Source organism: Cheilinus undulatus, linkage group 6, assembly GCF_018320785.1.
Source record: "Cheilinus undulatus linkage group 6, ASM1832078v1, whole genome shotgun sequence".
Lineage (NCBI taxonomy): Eukaryota > Metazoa > Chordata > Actinopteri > Labriformes > Labridae > Cheilinus > Cheilinus undulatus.
This window is the reverse complement of record NC_054870.1, coordinates 44,661,014-44,683,539: the sequence shown is the minus strand read 5'-3', so window position 1 is coordinate 44,683,539 and position 22,526 is coordinate 44,661,014. Positions and strand designations below refer to the sequence as shown.

The 22,526-nt window shown below is 37.2% G+C and overlaps 2 protein-coding genes and 1 long non-coding RNA gene across 9 annotated transcripts in view; 2 read left to right on the top strand and 1 right to left on the bottom strand.

The window, feature by feature from the left end:
* Positions 1-1,479, top strand: part of col21a1 (collagen, type XXI, alpha 1) — a 44,836-nt gene extending 43,357 nt beyond the window's left edge. For both annotated transcript variants that reach the window (XM_041789224.1, XM_041789223.1), the window contains one exon: positions 402-1,479. In XM_041789224.1, the coding sequence (XP_041645158.1) occupies positions 402-589 (188 nt within the window). In that variant the 3' untranslated portion in view covers positions 590-1,479. The remainder of the gene's footprint in view (positions 1-401) is intronic.
* Positions 1-22,526, bottom strand: part of LOC121510892 — a 123,875-nt gene that overhangs the window by 83,297 nt on the left and 18,052 nt on the right. For 4 of the 6 annotated variants that reach the window (XR_005991997.1, XR_005992001.1, XR_005991999.1 and 1 more), the window contains 2 exons: positions 18,545-18,680; positions 18,041-18,186 (listed from right to left, as the gene is read on the bottom strand). This is a non-coding gene — a long non-coding RNA (uncharacterized LOC121510892). The remainder of the gene's footprint in view (positions 1-18,040; positions 18,187-18,544; positions 18,681-22,526) is intronic. The other 2 variants (XR_005991998.1, XR_005992002.1) reach the window with 1 other exon arrangement.
* bmp5 (bone morphogenetic protein 5) lies at positions 5,108-21,892 on the top strand. The gene is made up of 7 exons (XM_041789227.1): positions 5,108-6,192; positions 9,684-9,876; positions 18,047-18,195; positions 18,561-18,758; positions 20,496-20,572; positions 20,721-20,831; positions 20,975-21,892. The coding sequence occupies exons 1-7, from the start codon at positions 5,706-5,708 to the stop codon at positions 21,122-21,124; spliced, it is 1,365 nt and encodes a 454-aa protein (XP_041645161.1). The 5' UTR covers positions 5,108-5,705; the 3' UTR covers positions 21,125-21,892.

Genomic DNA, 22,526 nt, shown 5'->3' with positions numbered 1-22,526 from the left:
GCCTGGAAATTTTGTATATAATCAGTTAGTAACTGCTTGTCTTCCTTTCACATAACTGAATTCCCACCACAATTTGTTGCCTAAAAATTCACCAGACTTCAGGGAATTTAAGTGTTGGAGTTTCCCATGATATATCTTATTTCTTGGGCTTCACTTTGTTTAAAGAACCGGGGAGGGCTATCTATTGGACCCCCCTGGCTGGTTACTTTTTCCCACAGACCGAGCACTCAATACATCTTTGGAAACCCCCACTATATCCATGTTCTTCACAGTCTATGAGTTGTACTTGGTTTCTCCTTGAGAGTCTAATTCACTGGGGAAATTCAAATGTTGTCAGATATTTACTGTCTTCTACAAATATAAACACTTCCATTGGTCTGATAATGACTTTTTTTTCTCAGGTCCAATGGGTCCCCAGGGGTATGGTAAGCCAGGTCCTCCAGGTAAGCCTGGGTCTCCTGGTCTAAACGGGGCAGAGGGCAAAAGCGGTAATCCTGGCATACCCGGCCAGCCTGGGGTGTGTGATCCATCCATGTGCTATGGTAGCATGATGAGGCGGGATCCTTACAGCAAAGGGCCAAACTATTGACGTAATGCATCGTCTCAAGCTGTCACGGAACAAACAGACATTCTCAGGAAGATCTCATCTTAATAGTTTCACTCTGTTGTGGAAATAAAAACAGACCTCCTCTAACAACCTCGACGTGATTTCAGACAGTCAGCAGAACCGAATTCCTTCATTTGCTCATTGTTATTTTGTATTATTATTATTCACATCTTTTGAACATGATTTGTGCTTTCAGTGGTGTAAAGATCATTCATTATTGGCTCCGTTTGATGCCTGTCACATGAGCACCTATAACTCATGGACTATATGTATGTCTGGATTTTTCTTTAGCCAGTGTGGCTGGTACAGTTTTCCTTTGCTGCATGTTGCTTCCTATTTTTTCTGTAAACATGGAACAGGTGCTATAAGTTCTGTTAAAAATGCAGCTTATGTTATCTATAAATGTAATTAATGGTGAAATATATCACCATAACATGTAGAATTTGCAGTGTTTTACTATAAGACTGTACGTTTTGTTTCATGTAGCTGGTTACGAGCTGCTGTATTCTTCTTTCTATGGCAACCTGTCTGAATGTTAAATCACTATGAAAACATTGGATCACAGCTAATATTTTGTATCATCATTATTACATCCCTGCATCAAATTAACCATTAATTTCCATGGCATTTAAATGTAATTACACAATTAAATGTTAATGATATAAGAACATGGTTACTATTTTTGAGAACTAATATGTAAAAAATGTCCTTGAGGCACCCTTTTATTACTGTAGAAGGTATTTTGTTGTTATTTATAAAGAAGTCAGAGCTGTCTTTATCAGCAGTGATGTGTCTTTAACAGCTTTTGTATTTTTTTACTTTTTGTAAAGATGACTTTGTATGAATCCTTTTTTTACAGGAATTAAAATATGTTAAGGATTTGTGAAATCAGTTGGTTTTTTGCCTCTAGTTCCAGGTTTATTTCTCGATGTGATCACACAGGGACTGGTATCTGGAACTGGTAAGCCCTTTTCCCTGTGATGTGATTTCTGGATGTTTACATTTTTACAGCACTATCTAGACTGTGAGAAGGATACTTGAACAGCTCAAACCAGAAGCCTGTGCAGGATGTGTTACAGTACCTATGAAAAGTATTCACTCCCTTAGATGTTTTACCCTTTTATTAATATTCTAAATCAATCATTGTTTAGAAAATGTGTTTGTTTATTATAAAAAAAAACTTTTCAGTGTCAACGTGAAAACAGATTTCTATAAAATAATTCATTTAAATAAAAATATGCAAGGTGAACTAAGTGATTGCATAACTATTTATCCCCTTTGAAGTGAATGACGTAATTCAACAGAGGCTCAGTCAACTGGTCTCACAGTTAGGGAAATGAGGATCACCTGAGTGCAGTGAATGTGTCTCAAGTGATCGTAGTACATACACACCTGTGTCTGGATGGTCCAGTCACTGGTTAATCAGTATTCCTGGCTACCATTACACCATGAAGACAAAAGAATACTCCAAGCAACTCAGAGAAAAGGTTATCAAAGTTCTGTTCAGTTAAATTATAAATAAAGTATAAATAAAGTGCATCTACTAAATACTGACTTGAAGGAGGTGAATATTTATGCAGTTACTTATTTTGCATTACATTTTTATTGAATTGACATTACTTTGTAATAATCTGTTTTCACTTTGACATTCAAAAGTTGTTGTCAAAAAAGGTAAATGATACTGACCATGATTGATTTATTAAAAACAATAAGGTAAAACACTGAAGGGGGTGAATACTTTCACAGGCATTATTATGTCAAACTTCAGCTGTAACGTTGTTTCTGTGCACTAGATGGTGCTGTTTGGTAAGATTCCAGCATTTGAAGGACTTTTTTTGACTGCACCTTCCATCATATGGGAACTTCAGACTGTTGATGTTTTTAATTACCCCAGCATACTCACTTCAACATGTTGTTTACCTAAAGCTCATTTGAGAGTGAAGCTTTCTCTGTCAAAGCTTTTTGCTTTTAATTAACTTTAAAATCTGAACTTTTATAGTTATAAAGATTGAAATCACTGGAGAGTAAAGATATGCAGTTGGTCTGTGGCTGCTTTATCAGCCCTTGAGGCACTTCTATCATTCTCTTGATCTGCTTGTTAATGGGAATTGTGGTTTCACAGTATTATTGTGCTTTAAAGTGCAGGGTATTACAATTGAAGCTATATCAAGAAGGTGTAGACAATTCAAATTTCACGCTTATCCCACTAGTTTTTGACCCCTTACAGCACTGATCTAGACCCATAATGACCGATCACAACCAAAACGTCAAACATATTCAACAACTCAAATCAATTTAAAGAAAGGTGTTGCAGTTTGGACCTTAACATATGACTGAACAAAGGACAAAACAGTTTTTTTTTGTTTAAGAAGTGTATCATTACAGAAGCCCTGGAAGAGCAAAGTTAAAAAAGTTAAAATCTTGAAGTGAAAGAAGTAGCAATCACCCCAGGAAAACCAGGTAGCATAAAGAACAAAAGCATGCTGTTTGCCTAAGTGTCAGAAGTCACATGTACACCCATTTTAACATGTATAGTTCATGTTCTTGATCCAAACTCGGTCTGCCACTGACATTTCAAATCTGTGGAATCTGTTGGCAGAGTTTTGCCCATCATGCCCTTGGGCAGAGTGTTCAGATGTGTAGCCTGTTGTACTGCGATCCCTGCTGGGATTCCTTTACTCATGTTTCTGGTGGATTTTAGTTGTTTATGTTAGACATTTTTGCACCATGGGTGAAGTTATCACTAAGTTAGTGACTTCCCACCTGTGGAAATAGATGTAAAGCATGGTGATGTGTTGCTGTTCAAAGAGCTGTCTCTTGTATTTCCTTTGCCTTTCTGCTTTATCATTGTAGAAGGACACATCAATTTTCCCCAGGTGGTAAACATGAGGTGGCAAACTCCAAATTGAAATAAAATGCTAAAAGTACTCTTTAATGTGTGATAAAATAACATTGAGAGTTCAGAAAATAAAACTTTTAAAATATTAACACTTTCCAATGCATAAACTTAACTCTGAGCATGTTAGAATTACATAAACTCTGGAGGTGTTTAACCCTCTGAGAGCTTATTTACACTGTTTTTTTTTTCCTGTTCTGGCTTAGGGCTCAGCTCGGCTTCACCTCTGTCTTTCCTTTAGGTTGATCTAAAGTTAGTTAGCAGCTACGTTTTCAAGTTGGAGAGGTGGAAAAAGAATACGACTACTGTATTCGAGTAAAAGAAAAACTTACTCTGGTTAAAACTTACCTACTCAAGTAAAAGTAAAAAGCATCTAATTTAAAGCTTGGCAAGAGCAACATGAAGATAGATATTCTACCAGATCATTCAGGTAAGGCCACACCTCTATAATAAAGTAAAACACAAAGCAAAAATGACAATGTTAATTAAACTCATGCACCGTTACATTTAGCACTTTGAAAGTGTCTATATTGGTCCACACTACATGCAGTTAAACTACACTTTTGGACGTGTTAAATGTTTAACAATACGATAGCTGAGGTAACTCTTGAAAATCTGTGGTAAGGTGAGTCTTCACTTGCAAGAATAAAGCAGATAATTAACCTTGAAAGGAAACATACTGATAAAGAATATGCTCCATGCGTCCTTTCAGAGCATCTAAAGTCACAGGCAACGACTTGGTGTATAACTTCACTCATGGTGCAATTGTATCTCACATGGAAAACAATGACAATCCACCAGAAACATAAGCAAAAGGACCCAAGCTGGGTTGCCTGTAAAAAAGGCAACATCTATCATAACAAAACACATATTAAAAAAAAAAACATCTTAACACTCTACCCAGGGGCATGATGGGAAGCTCACACAGTCAACTCCAACAATAAAGGCCATTTTACGCAGAATAGAGATAAAATTACACACTGGGAGTTTGAGTCAACTCTGAAAGGTTTAACCATGAGATGTCAACATGCCAGTTTGTGCTGTGATATGGAAACATTCTTTCATTATTTGTACTGTCTTGTCAACAGAGGTGGAAAAATTACAGTAGAATTGTACTCATGTAAAAGTACAATACATTTGGTTAATCTTATTAAGTAGAAGTAAAAACACTGACATCAAAATATACTCAAAAAAGTACAAGTACCCCCAAAAAACTATTAAGCCTAATTAGAGTAATTTAAGTAAATGAAATAGGTTACTTTCCACCCCAGATAAATGGCATTAAGACTTTTCTCTTACAGTAGACGGGCAAAACAGAGTAAAATCAAATACTTGCATGTATATCTTTTTCCACATTTATTTCCAGACACAAATTCATGAGTTACTGAAAACAGCTTCAGGACCCACTTTTGGGTCCCAACCCACCAGTTGAGAACCACTAGTATAGACTTTTCAATAAAATATTTTTCACTTAATCCATTAGGTTATGATCCCTTCTAACAGACCTTGTTGTAGGTGCTGAATGCAGCTGGAGCCCTCTCCCATAAACACGCAGACTTCAATAACTTGAGGTGATTAAAAGGCTCTGTCATTATTCTTTCACTCGTTAAGACGGCCTCTCAGATTTCAAGTGTCTCCTTTTACACTCCCGAGCCGCCACATTCATCATGGGAGCAGGCTGAAGTTTTACTGCGGCCGCTAGAGGTGGATGCAAAAACAGACGTTGAGTGTGGGATGGACTCTGAGGGCAACGAGCCCCAAAACGCTCTGAGAGGGCGAGGGAGGAAAAAAAGGAAAAATGCGAGCTAGGGCATGAGTGCAGTGCAACTCTCTGCTCAGTTTTTGACACAGTTCAACACTTTTCATCCGCTGGAAACTCCGAGGTTATCCTTCGACTTTATGGGCGTACCTCCCTGTTTTTGCATCACAGAGGAGTAAGGTGAGGGACAGGGTCACAGCTCCATAAATACTTGGTGTGGCAGCAGAGACTTTTGGATGGACCCTGGAGGAGTACAAACTACTGCGCACAGGAGAGGAGCGCCGACTTTTCTGCAAGTTGATACCTCCTTTGTGAAGAAGCTGAGTGCCACCAGGAAAGCTGTGGTGCCTCATCATAATATGGAAAGTCTATGAGTTCGCATTAGCAGAGATACAACTTGTTTCATTGTGCTCAAAGAGTGCGATGTAGGTCAACTTGTCAAGATGACAGCGCTATCACCTTTGCACCGTGCTGTTCTCGGACTCGCGTGGAGCTGCTTGAGTTTTCTGTCCTGCACCCATTGCGGGTTAGGTGACAACCATGTGCACTCAAGTTTTATTTACAGGAGATTGCGCAATCACGAACGCAGGGAGATCCAGAGAGAGATCCTCTCCATCCTGGGCTTACCTCACCGGCCGAGGCCCTTCAGTCCCGGCAAGCAGGCGTCCTCCGCGCCGCTCTTCATGCTCGACCTTTACAACGCCATGGCCGTGGAGGAGGAGGAAGAGGAGGGGGCGAGGAAGAGCTTTGGTGCCAAAGCTCAAGGGCACTCCAGGAAGGGTTACTACAACCCGCAGCATGCCGGGTACTCGCGCGCGCCACAGCCTTATCGGGCTGCTCCTCTGTTAGGCCACAGCCCCGCGCTCACCTCAGCGAACGAGAACAACTTCCTCAATGATGCCGACATGGTGATGAGCTTTGTCAATTTAGGTAAGCTATTAAAGTGCAAAAAAACTCTTCTTCACCAGACACAGACTCAGCACTCAGAAAACTTCATATAAATGAAAATAAAGGCGAGTTTACGTTTTAGTTTGCGTCGAAGTGAAGTTAAAAACCGCTAAAGTTAATTTAAAATTCTCACTCTAGCTTTTTTTTTCCATTTAGACACCGTTCACCCCTCTGTTACGGAAATTAATAAGGTACAAAATACATTTCCGTCGAGTTACCCCGGTTTGTGTACTCGAAGAAAAGCTCTTCATTTCAATCACATTCATTGCAAGGTGCAAAATAGACCGGTCCAACGGTGCAAGAGCCAGTGATGCAATATATTAATAGCCATTATAAAGAACACCAACTCACTTTGTGCTACAATTCACGTTACTCTTATGGTGACAGTCTATTTTGTTCAAAACAGCCACAAAGTCAGATTATTGGGTGATAAAGGCAAATCTAAATATATTTTTAATATGGCTACCAAGATTAATCGCAGTTAACTAAGATCCATAATTAGTGCACTATTTTTTTAATCACGATTAATCTCATGCTTAATTGTCCCTATGAGTACACTTTGGATAAGCCACAGTGTCTCCCTGCAGCCACAGTGATGTAAAAAAGTCCACCACTGCTCCTTAATGTCTCATTTCACTTCTAAAAACTCAAAGACAGCTCAGTGGACAAGTCAAAAGTCATGTGCACCTTGTGATATCAAATATTTTCCTTTTTTACCATTCCCTTATTTCCTTTTAAAACCATAACAAGTTCCTTTTTCCATTTTTTAAGTTCAAGTGAAAATCTATAAAAGCAGCTCTTTATCCATACAGGAAGTCAGTTACACTTAGTTTGGGACAGTAGAAAAAATCCAAATTGACACAAAAAGTTTTAAATACAAAAAAGTGGAATTTTAAAATGTGATGTAAAGCATACGATTAATTGCTATTTACTGCAGAAATTCTGAGATGAATCACAATTAAAATCTAGTTTTAATAGTAACAGTAAAACTAAGCCTTATCAAAGTGCTACCAACAGCACTGTAACAACCAGCTGACAGACTTGAGCTTTATTAAAATGCACCTCTTTTTTATGGAGCTTAAACTTTAAACCTAAATGAGCTCAATCCTGGCGGAGCTTAAATAAGACAGAAACGCATCCCTGGCAAGTGCAAAAATTTAGACCTAAAACTTCAGACCTCTGAACCGTCTTTAAAGGAATGAGGTTAAAAAAAGAGAAAAGCAGCTGATCGAGGTACATATCCCAGCTGTGCACTCTGGCAGAAACTTACCTATCTGTTAATACCAATAAATAACTTTAAAAGTTATTATCCTTGCTTTTATCACTGAGTTACCTCAGCTTGTTTTCTCAAAGAAATGCACAATATAATTCACATTACATGCAAGTTACAATAGGTGCAAACTAAACATTTAATTTGATGTACGACAGCATGAGAGCCCTCAAGTACTAAACATTACACCACTTTTTAATCCCCTCATATATTTGTGCTATCACCTTCAGCTCATGCAGCTAATTCATCTTGCTTAAATGAAGTGACGTGTAGATTAAATGTAAGTAATCTGTGCTTTGTTGTGTAAACATAAGTAACAGATCTAAGTCATTCTCTGGCCTCTGATGCGTTCAGGTGCTGGTGAAATATTTTGTGTTTAACAGAATTAGGCCCAACATTTTGACCTCAACAATTTGTGCTGCTTTCGATTAAAAAAGAAGCAGATCTGTGGGATGATTGTGTTTGTTCAGTAGCCGGGACCCTTAACCCTGCAGTTCAGGGAAACTTATCAGATGACTGTCTGACCTTGAGAAAATTGGTTTAAATTGTTTCCTGTTGTTAAAAGGGGAGTGATATTGACATATATCTTTTTTCACTGAAGCAGTGTCCCTAAGAAAAAAGCATTAGCTCCATTTTTGTATTTGCAAAATTAAGAGTATATGTTGTTTTTTAATGAGTTAAAATATTAAACTTGCCACTGAAGCTTAGTCTAAATTGAAATATTAGGTATGATGCTGCTTTAAAAACAAAGAATACAGCAATAAAAAGAGCGAATAAATTGGTAAGTGTTGATTTAATTTTTATAAATGCGAAGCAAAACATGTAAAAGTAAGTTTGTGTAGAGCTGCTTGGATGTCTAATCCCTCACCTTGGCCTGAGCCCATCTGTTTCCACTTACCACTATAGCAGGGCATGTACACTGTCAGCCTTGAAAGCTCTGCTCTCGTTCTGGGGACTGTCAGTGAAGTGTTCAATGGGGCTCTGTCTTTATTACAGTACAACCACATATAGCTGCTGACCTCAACTGTTTTACAAACGTCTATGCGGCTTGTCACGCGGTTTAATATGCTTACTGTAACCATTTGAGCTTACAATGTTTGAATAAGAAGGCGGCTATTTAAAATTTATGATGCAAGAGGAATGAAAACAACAGTCTTACAAACACAATATTGATCCTTTCATGGTGGGATAAACATAAGAATACAAACAGGCAAAGTAGACCCTTTCCAGGCTGCAGAGTCTTTTAATATCTCATCTTCAGTCATTAAAAAAGTTAAATGCTCTCAGTGGCACTTCTGCTTCACATTACTGCCCATGGCTAAAATAATGGAGCGAGCTCAGTGGGTAAAAATCAGGCCTGACCTCTGACATGTGTGTGCTAAGTAGCCGCAGGCGCTCTTAGTTGATAAAATATCAGGGAAATGCACTGCATGATATCACCGCAGATGTCAGACAGTCCACTGACCTCAGCCACATGCCTCCTTTCTGCTACAAGGCAGGGGAGTGAGACATGGAATTGACTATCATTTGTCATTTTCATAATATTGATAAGGCTCTTTGATGCTGTGATTTCACAGCAATCCTGCAGAAATAGATAAAACTTCATAAAAACCAAGCCAGACTTATCTTTTGTCAATTCTTGCAAATATCAAACATTTTCTAAACTGCAAGTCCCTAAAGACATCTGAGAGGACTTGTTATTTAGGTTGAAAATTTACTGAACACTTTTAGGGCATTGTATGAAAGCTGCAGGAGGTCAGTATAAGGTCAGAAATGAGGTCAGAGTAGACGCTCACATGACGTGAAGAATCCTGTCTGGTCTTTACTCTCACTTGAGGAGCAGACGAAAGTGTCTTTAATTGAAATCAGCCTGTTTTTCTTAACTGACAGCCCATTCATCATGGCCAGAGAATGCAGTAAGGCACACAGTAGAGGGCCTGTCTGGGAACTGCTACCTGTATTCAGTTGACTGATTTAATGAACTGGAAAGTGCTTTTGTTGGTAGTGAAAATGTTTGGATTGGACCTGGAATGTAAAAGAAGATGTGATAAATAACGTTTTCTGTGCCTTAATGCCGCCATATTTCCTCCTTCAAGCAATGTGCGCAGCAGTTTAGGAGTTGAAGTCATATGTTTGGACCAGTGTAAGCTTTCGCCTCTGCCAGCAAAAATTGAAATTCATCATAAACTATTTTCTTTCCCAGTCGAGAAAGATAAAGATTTTTCTCACCAACGGAGACACTACAAGGAGTTCCGTTTTGATCTGACTCAGATCCCAGACGGTGAGGCAGTGACTGCTGCAGAGTTTCGGATCTATAAGGACCGCAGCCATGCCCGCTACGACAATATCACTCTGAAGGTTTCCATATATCAAGTCATCAAGGAGTATCAGAACAAGTAAGTACCTAAAGAAGCATAAACACACACAAGGCAGTGTTGGATTCTAATTAAGATTACTCGTCTACGGTTGTCATGTTTCAAGCATATTTTAAAGTTTTGCTCTTGGGCATTTATGCACTGATGCATTGGTTTACATCAGTGCCAGATGATATCAGCCCTGTTGACAAAAATCAGCCATTTACAAATAACACAGTACAAACAGACATCTGTAGCCAATGTTGACATGTTACTTCAGATCTATTTTATGCTGACATCTAGTTTACCCAACTGCTGATTCAAAGTAGAAGTGCTTTATTTGACAGAAGAAGTCACCTGTTTGAAGACCTCTGGTCTGTTTTCATAGTCAAACATGAGTGAAAATGTAGGCACAGTTCGTCTTACATCAAAAGAGGTAAAGTTCAAACATCAGTATCGGCCCTAATTTTCAACATCAGTGCATCTGAACATATATTGTAGATAGGACAGTGGGTAGAGTCAGAAACTGGGGAGAGAGTGGGAAAGGACATGCAGGGAAGGAGGCACAGGCTGAATTTGAACCTGTCTTTCATGCATCAAGGACAACAGCCTCTTAACATCAGGTGCACAGACATGACCACTGGGCTACCAGCATCCCACCATAGAAGACTTTTTTTCTTGTTATTTGGAGACATGACAATATCCAATGCATCTAACATTAACAACATTACAGACTTTACTGGATTCCCTTAAAACGATTAATCCATCACCTGGCTGCCCTGTTCTTGTTGGAAATTAGGAAGGCAAGTTCCTAAGAATCCAAAAGTTGTTGTGCTTAATGCTTTCCCACCTTTTACATTTGCAAAACACTTTAGTAAGTTAAGTATGAATAGCAGGAGCAGGTAGCTCCTTATGAATGTCCAGAGATTATATATAAAATATCAGTTTAAAAAAGGGCAAAGAGCAGATGATTTCAATGAAATTAGATCTTACAGATTTTACATACTTAAACTATTTAGTTCAGATCCACTGAAGCTTTTCTTTATGCATTCTGAGGGAAAATGACAACTTTTCTATAATGTAGACATGTACTATTTTGATCCATTTCTCATGGTGAGTGGTTCTACCTTTAACCACTTTCTAACAAGGCCCTTTTCACTTGCTACCAATAACCAGTAATGGTATTTTTTGTAATTACTGTTCCAATTCTTGAGTAGTATATCAGCATAGTACACAGTTTCACATTTGAAGGGAATGTTAGTATCCTGGCGGTTCTATAAGATGTAAAAGTGAGTAGCTCTACTGGTTCCAAAAAGCCTTCAACATGCTTGATGCAATATTTTTATACTTTAATGTAATTCTAGTAAACATCAAAACAAAAAAACTATAGTCCTACACATCCAATATTGAGTAATTTCTGGTTTTAAGTTAACAAAGACTGCAGGAAAACTCTTGCGCACTGTTTAAATTGCACTAATATATTGGCAATGTAGTCAGTGTGCAGGAGCTTGTCTACAATTTTTGATGGATTCATTCCTCTCAAGCAGATTTCAATTTTTTAAAAGTTCTGATACTTTTCTATTCTCTCAGCCATTAAAGTAAAAAAATGTCTACATTATATGGATAAAAAAAATAGTACAGAAGTATCAAAATCTTGACTATCTTAGTCTACTGTGTGTAATTCTGTGTTTGATATATTTCTGCTTTGCATCAGTAGTTTTTCATGTCCCGTGACCTATAACCACCAGATGCAAACACAACATTTTTGCAACACAACTGTAAATGTCACAGAAGTGATTACAGATTAACCACGGACATATGAGGCAGTAAAATTAGTTTACAATCCAGCTAATACATGACAAGGTTTCCTTTATTGAGGTCTATTAAAAATGTGAATAGTTTTTCCCTTTTTTAATAATCCCTAAGAAAATATTAAGTCCAATATTGACTGGAATTCTCATAAAGCAGTCTGAATGACGATGCTGCTTTTAAAAAGACACTTTAAAGTACTCAGAAAAAGACACATCACCTTTGTCAAAGTCTAAAAACTTTGACAGGAATACATTTGGCCTCATATATCACACAAAAAAACATATCAAAAATAATAAAAACATCAAGGTGGTGAAGGACCGACATCCAGCTAATTCTCAAAGCAACAAGCAAAGCTCATCCAAAGTTAAAACAGCTGTTACACTATTGTATTAAGTAAAACTAAACAAGCTTGTTCCATGATGTTATCTCATTTCACAGTTAAACAGTCCAACAGCTATTGTCTCACACTGTTGAAACTTTCCACTCACACAGAACGGCCTTCTATCTCCAACTCTGCTCTCCTTCATTCGCACCGTGTCTGCCTTACAAATATAGTTCTCGGATAAAGAGAACTCCATTAGCAAGTTGGCCACTTACGGAGCTTGGAAGGTCCATCAGTTATCACTCGTCTTGTGTTGCCTGCCAAGCTGGCCGTGTCCCAGATGAAACCATGAGGGCCCGTACTGGGGGGGGGGGCTCCCGTGGGTGCTCTCTCGGCCACTGTTATGCCCACCACCTGCCTGTCTTAACAATATTCCGGAAGTTTAAACCATTACATAGCTGAATACACAAGGGTGTACTTAAAAGTGGACCCACATTCGCTTGCCAAAAATGTGTGTGGGTGATTGAAGGGGAGATATGGCCCTCCTGGGCTTTGAAAAGGTTCAAGTCACTCTGCCATCTTAAAGGGGAAGACTGCTCCGTTTAAGTTTTCACACACGTTTTCATGGGGAATTGCATGTTTTTATTAGTGTTCAGGAAGAAGAACAAATCCTTCCCAAGGTGAGAAGTCTTAGAAACAACACTGGCATATGTGTTTCACAATAAATCACTTTACTCCAGTTTTCTTTCCCTCAAATTTAAAAGCCAGAAGGAATTTACTTTTGCTAGACTGTTATTAGTTTGCAAGGTCTTAATTATTCTTTATGTATTATTCTTTCAGCTTGTTATTGTGTCAAAATATTCTCTCTCATCATAAATCACAGGCAACATGGATTTAATATAGGACTTAAATCACTTTTCCTAATTATTCTAAGACTGGAAGTTAGAGCAAAATCTTTGGTAAAGATAAATCTATCATGTTTGATGCCTTTCCTCCATCGTTTCCAGTAAATATATAATATATAAAACACTTCTAGCCTTGAGTAAGGCTGACATAAGTCTTTAGTATGGTTATTGGTTTTAATTGCTAATGTGTGTATGCCATTTTACTTCGTTTTAACAGCGATCTATGATCCTCAACAAGGGATGCACAATATTATCTGTATGATATCCGTATTGGCAGATATAAACATTTCTGCTAATATTCAAAACCAATATTCTGGCTAAAAATCTGCCTGTATCTGCTTTTAATGTTGGCCGTATGAACAAATACATTTTTGGACTTTTAGGCTCTTTATCCTCAAACTTCAAATCATGTGCTTTAAAGACTGAAGTTTTATGTCTGAACTACATTTAAATATCAGTATGATGTATTTGTATTGGCTAACATTATCTTGAAAATACTTGCATATCAAATATAAAAAAAAAAAATCCAAATTGTGCATCTCTATCCTTAACACACAGGTTTTTTTTCAGGTTGTCGAAAACTGAAAATTTCTAACCATGATGTACATCAGAATTTCTCGTAATTACCCCCCCCCCCCCCCATTTTCGTTGCGTTTACAAATTCCTCTGTCTTGCATTTAAAACATTTTTAGTTTTATTTTGAAGTTTTCACTGTCTTAAACTAAGAGTAACTGACTTCCTGTTTGGATATAGACTTTCTTTTATTTTGAAAGGAACCTCAGCTAGATCAAAAGTTATGACTCTAACCACAGAAAAAGGCACTTGTTATGGATTGAAAATCAATCAAACAATCAATCAAACATAATTTTACAGCGCTTTTCATTAGGTTTGGCTGTTGTTTGGGTTTCTTAGGATACCGGTGCTAAATCGATACCTTTAAAATGGTGTCGGCGGCTAAATGTTGCCTGAACTAATACTTTTAAAAGGGAAAAAAAAAATGTTGAAGTTGGTGTGTGAATACAAGATTTCTCAGTAATGTCAATGATTCAGGGTAGTATCTTTAAAAGATGCCAATAGAACAAAGGATAAGAAAAAGAACGGATATAATTTTATGTCAGATGTTCCTGCTCCATGCTGAAATTAAGTGAGAGCACAAAAATCGCACAAATTACATGAGGTATTTCTTACCCTTTCATTTGAAGTGGCAGTTAATTGTGGCGGTGTACTGAAATGAAACATTGAAATCTGTGTTGTATTTCGGTCTGGTAGGTATCGAATGCGTTGGTACCGGTACCATGTCAGTACCAGATTCCAATACTCTTCCCTACTTTACATTCAAAATAACAGCAGAAAAGGAAAATAAGGGAAAAGTAGAAAGGGAAAGCGGAGATAACACAAGGTGATGCAATGGTGTACTTATTTTACATTACTGTGGCTGCAAGGAGAGGCTGCAGTAGCTTAACTAAAGGGTGCTTTAAGGGAAAATAAAGCATGCAATTAATGCAAAACAAACAAACAAAAATACAAACACTTAGGGACCTTAATTGCATCATGATTAAAGCATTAATGCTGACAGCTCTGGTTTCTGTATGAAAAAAAAAAACATGCTTAATTTCAATTTTATTGATAAACACATATATTAAATATCTTTGAGCATATTTCCAGTCATTTTTGCAATCAGCAGCCAGATAACAGAAGTATTTAAAACAGCCAATGCCTGTCAACCCTCTTCTTAATAATCATCAGTTTGTCCAAAAATCATATTCAAGCAGACTAACAATCTTAGCAAAGTCTTCTGGTGAATTTCAGAGTTAATGGCTTGGCTGATCCCCCCAATTTTGGTAGCCTACAACACAGTTCACTAATAGGTCAAAAGGGCATGCATGGTGTCAAACTGTACTATACAGCCTTGAATTTTGAATTTCTTACTAGTATCTGCAGCTGAAATATAGACCTTTTCCACTCTCTCCTTGTTGTTTTAACCTAAGAAAGGAATGCTTGCGATCTGAAAAAGTGACATCACTCATATACTTCTTCTTGTTCATGAGTGAAACATGAAACTAAAAAAGCAAGAAACTCTTCCAAACACGGGCCTTTATATTGCTTCAGCATGAGAGGTCAAAAACTCAGCAGGGTGCCTTTAAAGTCAGACAGCTACACATTAACATGACCTTTTGTCACTTCACTATATCACAGTGTAAGTATATCCTGCCCTGGGACTGACTGTTGCTACTAACATGATTTTCCGACACTGAAAAGGGACACATGAGCATAATTCCAGGTAGACAGTTGTTTCTAACCCTCACCCTGGTATCCATCCTATTTACACTCTTTGTGAAACAGAACATCCAGCTATCACAGCTGAAGGGTGGGGCTGACATTTTCCTCTTGATTATGGCTCCAGGAACAGTGAACATTCACCAGAACAAACTAAGTTATCACAGGATATTAACTTAATGCTGTAAATTTTAAAAAGGAAGTTCAGCAGTGTGTCACTCATAACAACCGACCTCAGGTCAAATTCCACGTGAGTTTGAGATTTATTTCATGTGTAATAAACATGAATGTCATCTGGATTACTGGGGCCACATGGAAAATGTTGGTTCTCTAGTCGAGCACCATGTAACCACAAAACTGAACAGGCGCTGCCTTATCCAATCTGCCACTTGAAAGGAATCCAATGCAAATTGCGAAGCGGGGCTTTTTCAGCTCAGGGTTGATTGATGCCTTATGTCAGACTCATGATAAAAACACACACAGGCTGATATTCATGATTCAGACTTGTGAACAATCAAATGACTGAAATCTTGGCACACATTTTTACACATCTCTGCAGCTCATTAAAAGTCACAGCTTCTTCAACAGGTTTTGTTAGCTTTTAACCAGTGTTTGCATACAGAAGTATATATGTGCTTTTAAAGTATCAGCTGTTTTCAATGCTGAGGGCTAGGGCTGAAAGAAACTGGAAAAAACTGGCACTGCAAAACCTTTCTTCCCACTATATACACAGTGCATTCAAAAGTATTCAGACCCCCTTTACTTTTTTCAATTTTGTTATGTTGCAGTCTGATACCACAGACAAAAAATTCATTCTTATTCTCATTAATGTACACTCTACCCCATCATGACAAAGTGAAAACAGAATTTTTTTTTTTTTTTGGAAACAAAATAAAAATTAAAAAATATCTGAAATATCACACTGACATAAGTATTCAGACCCTTTGCAAAAAACACATGATAATAACCTTATGTTCTCGATTTCGTTTTCATGTGGAGTTTAGTAAACTCCAGACTGGCTTTTTTGTGTTTCTGCACTGAGGAGAGGCTTCCATAGCTACTCTGCCAGAAGGCCAAATCAGAGGAGGGCTGCAGTGATATTTGCCCGTTTTGAACTTTGTCCCATCTTCCTGGAGCTCAGTCAGAGTGACCATTGGGTTCGCCTGCCCTTCTGCCCTGGACAACAAGCTCTTGGAAGAATCCTGGTTGTGCCAAACTTCTTCAGTGTGAGAAATATGGTGCTCTTGGGAACCTTCAGTGCAGAGGAATTATTTTTGTGGCCTTCCCCAGATCTGTTCCTTGCAACAATTCTGTCTCTGAGCTCTGCCGGCAGTTCCTTTGACCTTATGGCTTGGTTTTTGCTCTGATATGCATTGTCAGCTGTGAGTCCTTCTATTAAGATGTTTGAGCCTTTCCAGATCATGTTCAATAAATTCAATGTACCACAGTTGGACTCATAAGGTGTAGAAACATCTCAGCAACTATCAGGAGAAATGGGAGGCTCCAAAACTAAATTAAAGTGTTTTTGCAAAGGGTCTGAATACATGTGTCAATGTGATATTTCAGGTTTTTCTTTTACATAACTCTGCAAACAATTCTTAAATTTTGTTTTTACTTAGTTATAATAGGGCAATGAGTGTGGATGAATGAGAATAAAAATGAATTTAAACAACTGTAGGGGAAAATCTGAATTCTCAAAAAAATGCATTGAGTTTATACAGGCTAAAGTATAGGCAATTAGCATTTGAATCAAAAAATAATTTTATTATTTAATACCAATGTATATTTTTAACATAGGCCTGCGTGCTTTAGGAAAAACTGTGATGTGCAATAATTTTTTTTAATCTATTGATATGATAATAATTGTCTGTATTAGCTTTAGCCACAGCTGCTTACAACATTTTTCTCCTAAAGCCAAAATCAATCCAAAAAGCATCTTATTTCCACCACTAAATAGGCACCAATTGTATTAAGCATATCAGATAGCTAGCTTTAGCTTCATCACACTGCATTCAAATGTCATGAGAATAAAGCTTAAGCCTTGATTCAGTAAGTGAAATATACATATGCTGAGGTAAAAAGCATGGCTTCCTAACATAAATATTTTTCTTTAATCAAATGCAAAGAAATCAGATGTTTGCCATGTGATTGTTACTATTGCAATAACACTATAATTTCATGGGTGTCGGTTTAGCACATTTGCTCATATGCTGAGGCTAAAGCGCCATACGCATTGGTCGTGGGATCAATTCCCGGTCCCGGCACGTTTGGTGCATGTCTTCCCCCACTCTCCCTCCCCATATTTCCTTTCTCTCTACGACTGTCCTACTGAAATGAAGGCAAAAAAGCCTGAAAAAATGAAATTAAGTGATTTCATGTGCAGCATGACTGAGGGCTTTACAGAGTTTTCTTTTAGTAGTTTGTTATATTTAAGATTATGCAACAAATATAGGCTTAAACATCCATGTGTAAACAGTCAGTGAGACCTCATTTATCTGTGCCTGTCCAGCTGGTTAAGACTTCTTGGAAGAAGCATTTGGTTTATTTTTAATGTTGTATTAAAGCAATGCAGCATTAATACACAGGCTGATTTTTATGTTCAAGACTTCAGTGCACTGAAGCATGAACTGAGTTTTTGTAACATGTTTATAAAGAAGCATTAAATTGACATATAAAAACACAGGCATTACTCTGTAAGCCTAAAAACCAGTGGACTTTCAAAGGCTACTAAATTCAAATAGAATTCAGCGGATAACAATGTTTCAGACAGTAAAGAAGACAATAAAAGAAACAGCATTTCTTGAAAGCATGCAAGCACAAGCTAATAAGCGCTAATTGTTTTAGCTGCTGTTTATAACCAGCAGATGTTTGTTTTATTGTATCTTCTTACCTCCAGAGATGCAGAGACATTCTTGCTCGACTCCAAAAAAGTGCAGGCATCTGATGGGGGCTGGCTTGTGTTTGACATCACTGCAACCAGTAACCACTGGGTGATGAACCCACAGCAGAACTTGGGCCTGCAGCTCTGTGTGGAGACTGTAGATGGCAAGTAAAGTTTAGTTTCTTCTTCTACAAATTTCAAATTTTATTTGTTTGATTCTCCCTGGATTTATTTTAGTCTTGGACCTGTGACGGCTAAAGGAAGTATATCTTTCCCAAATGTCTGCATTTGATAAAAACAGATATTTCCACTGACTTTCAAGGAAAAATCTTTTATATTTCTACTTTATTGTCATTATTTATCTCCTATAAAAAGGTAGTCCATTCACAAAAAAGATTAACGGCTGATCTGTCTTTTTTCAAAGATGCTTAACTTCCCAGTTTCTTTGAAAGCAGCCATAAAATGATGACATCTCTCATTTTTCTTTAGTTTTATTTTGTGAATTTTATTTACCTTCATTTTTTTAAAGGGCGAAGTATCAACATAAAATCTGCTGGAATCATCGGGAGGAACGGGCCCCAGTCCAAACAGCCTTTCCTGGTCGCTTTCTTTAAGGCCAGCGGGGTGTTGCTTCGCTCTGTCAGAGCTGCTGGTGGGAAGAAAAAGAACCACAATCGCAATAAATCAACTAATCAACAAGAATCATCAAGGGCACCTAAAAATGGAGGTATGATAGTTATTTATTGTTTATTTACCCAAAACACATCTGATCCCTTCATTAGATAAACTTTAAACATATCCTTTAGCTCTGCTGTCACACTGAGAATCCATCTGTCTGGCTGATAACTTCATTACCTGCAGCAATAAATCTTCACTGTTAGGACAGACAAATAAACAAGCAGCTCATGCATAAAACCACCGTTTTTAAGTGTTTTAAAGGCTTCTATCTTTAGGAAGTTTTTATAAACATTTGCAGCTAAAAATCTAAGTTTTTTTTTTCATTTATGACTATTTCCTTCAGCACTCCTGGTGCAGTATTCAATGAATAGCTCATACTCCCAGAAAAAATTGTCGAGTTACAGAATTTGTAAATGTATTTGATTGCTCTGACTTTAAAATCATGGGATATAATAAACATGGTAACCCACAGGGTCCTCTTTCCCTCAACTTACCATAGAAATGTGCCTTCTGTCTATTTTCTCAAATGTGTGTGTTAACCCTGAGCATGCAATAAGTAAAAGCCTTTAAGAAAGCTTAAAAAAAGGTGGTAGTGCTCTTTAATTTATGTTCCTCAATATTTTATTGATTATGGATAATGACCTTGTAAAAGCAATAGGATAAATTTGCTTTGACATGAAGATTTTAACACTTTTACATTTATTTTGGAAAGAAAAAATGAGCAACTCCAAAACAAATACAAGTTGTCTGTAAAGCCAGTATTTATAGCTGATATAAGCCGATTTTTATAGCCAAAATATCAGCTGTATATAGAGATGTTTATATCTCTCAATACCCATAATTCACTTTTTAAGCTAACATCTGCCAATAACAATATCATGCAAATAATATTGTGCATTCTTAGCATAAAGACAATGAAATACAGAAGCCCTAAACGGACAAACATGCATATATTTCAGTGTACTCAGTTTTGCTGTGATAACCAATTAATTTTTTGTTGTCTTCTTGAGATCACAACTGCTGTCATTATTTTGGGGTAATAAATATGGTTTTTCCCCATGAAAATGTGTTCTTCTCTCCAGAATACAACGTACATTTCAGTGTTATTACAGGAAAACAGGTGAATAAGAATACAACCTGCACAGGATCTAAGGGCTTTGGTAATGATATGATTTTTAAACATGTTTGTTTTGTCCTGTATCCTTGTTCAATCATATCTTCCCATCGTTCCAGCTTACTTCCAAACTGAAACATTTCTTATCAAATACATTCGAGCGGTTGAAAATTAAAGGAAATCTGTGTTGTGATTTCTTGTAAAGGAGATGGTGGAAGGTTGGGGCCAGAACAGTTAAGAAACACTGTTTTAGAATGCACAAGACCCTACAATTCTCTTGTGTACTCAAAATGATATGAACTTTTCTGTATGTTTTTGTTGCACATTTATTCATTAATTTTAAGGTTTTTAAGCAATTTTTGTAGGAAAATGTTATCATAAAACGCATACACAAAATTTGAGGGATGCACAATATTAACAAGATATCGATATCGGAATAAATAAGTTAAAAAAGTGAATTATCGGTATGGACAGATGTTAAAGGTGTGTGTTTTAAGGACCGGTGTTTTAGGTCTGATCTATGTTTAAATATTAGTATAGATATCAGTATTGGCTAAAATTATTTTGTAAATATCAGCATATCAGTGCATATCAGATATCTACAAGATCCAGTGTGGTGCATCCCTACAGGATTTACTTTCTGTTAATATAAAGGTTCTTTATTTTATTCAGATTACAATGTGAGTGAACAGAAACAAGCCTGCAAGAAGCATGAACTCTACGTCAGTTTCCGAGATTTGGGCTGGCAGGTAAGACAAAAACATTTTATTTCACAAAACATTGAAAAGACTTACATATGGGACTTACACAATGAACAATGCATTTTTATTGAGCTTCTAATTAGACACTCAGAAAATGTGGCATGCGTCATAAATAAAGAAGGCTATTTTTCTTAAGGATTGGATCATTGCACCTGAGGGCTATGCTGCTTTTTACTGTGATGGCGAATGCTCTTTTCCACTCAACGCACACATGAACGCAACAAATCATGCAATAGTGCAAACCTTGGTAAGTGTTCTTTAGAGTGTATTGCACATGTGTGCTGCAATAAAAATCCTGTTATAAGCCTCTATAATGTTCTTAGCAGTTATATTTTACTTGAAGCTCACTGCTGTTATGCCTCTTTTAAACCTACTTGCTCTCATTTATAGGTCCATTTAATGTTTCCTGACAATGTGCCAAAGCCGTGCTGTGCCCCGACCAAGCTCAACGCAATATCAGTGCTTTATTTTGACGACAGCTCCAACGTCATCCTAAAGAAATACAGGAACATGGTAGTTCGGTCTTGTGGTTGCCATTAGTGGTAACTTTAATTTATGCTATCTGGTGTGGGAATCTCTGGAAAACACATGTGCTGCAGGTGTGATGTACAGTATTATGTATATAAAGTTTTACTACCTAATTTATTTTCTTTTTTTTAAATAGCACTGAATATTGTTATATTTAAATGATTAGGGGAAATATGATTTGATTTACATTAACTTTCATTTATCTTTTATGTCCATTGGCATATATGCTCTCTTCATTAGGCCTAAATGATAAATTATAAGAGTTTATTATTCACTGGAGTCACAGTACACAAGATTTTTCCACTTTTACGTAAACTTGTGATAAATTCTCACTTAACTGTAGTCATCATTAAATAATGTGCTTTTCTTCAGTTTTTCTTAACAGACCAATAATTAAACATGACTGTTTGATTATATATATCCAAAGATATTGCTTTTATCATTAACATCACAGCTTTAACAGGCTGCTGGAAATCAAGTGTGATGTCTGGAAAAATACAGCAAGCGTTCTCTGATCTAAACCAAATTTACCAAAGCTATTTTCAAGCTGTCACCATCTTTCGGCGCTGATACTGTTCCTCCTTTTTCAAGCCAGCTTCTTTTTATTTCTTTTTTTTTGTAAGAGTGTGTCCTCAAAAGGGGATTATGTCAGTCTGGAATGAAAGTCTTCCATAAACACTGTTTTTCTCACTTCTCTGTGGACTGCCATAGCTGCATTCTTTTTTTACACTAATTTTAGCTCTTCTGGAGAAAGTTTATCTAAATGTAGAATGTTGTGTATTTTAATAAATGTACCACTTTGAAAACTCTTCTCTTTTGCTTTACTTTTACTTGACCTCACAGCCTTTTTGGCTCCATTTATCACAATAAGATGGATGAAAAATGTTTTAAATCATGTAGCTTTTTCCCCGTATGCAGCTGCAAGTCCTCAAGTCCTTGTTTCAAATTCAAGATGTCCTCTTCGATTTCAGTTTAGAGCTCTGCGGATGTTTTACAAACTGTTGTAGGACTACTGCTCAGATTTATAAATGTTTGACAAGAATGATATAAACTAGGGGTCCACCCACGGAGCCTGTTGACATGCTCCTGGGGAGGAGTAGTGTGTTAGCAGTTAAGCAGTGCCGTGACCTCCACAGACAGCCCAAAAGACTGATTTTCAGAAGGCTACCTGCATGGTAAGGTATATCATTTTTAAGTAAGACCTACCTAATCATGGAGAAAGATTATTTATGTGATATGTATGGCATATCTCTGCGTGCTTACATTCTCTACAGTCATTTTTTCCAATGTTGTCATCTGCAAAGAGCTAACATTCAACGCTGGATATGAAGTGGAGACCATAAACTAAACAGAGTGAGTGTCATTGCTAGGGCTGGGAAAATTATTGAGTTTTTAAGACGTATGGATATTTTTT

Bases quoted from the DNA above. Each gene is read 5' to 3' on its own strand.
- bmp5 (XM_041789227.1), top strand. From the start codon at position 5,706: ATGACAGCGCTATCACCTTTGCACCGTGCTGTTCTCGGACTCGCGTGG. The intron at 9,877-18,046 runs GTAAGTACCTAA...TCTTACCTCCAG, and splicing joins ATCAAGGAGTATCAGAACAA to AGATGCAGAGACATTCTTGC. The intron at 20,832-20,974 runs GTAAGTGTTCTT...TCTCATTTATAG, and splicing joins ATGCAATAGTGCAAACCTTG to GTCCATTTAATGTTTCCTGA.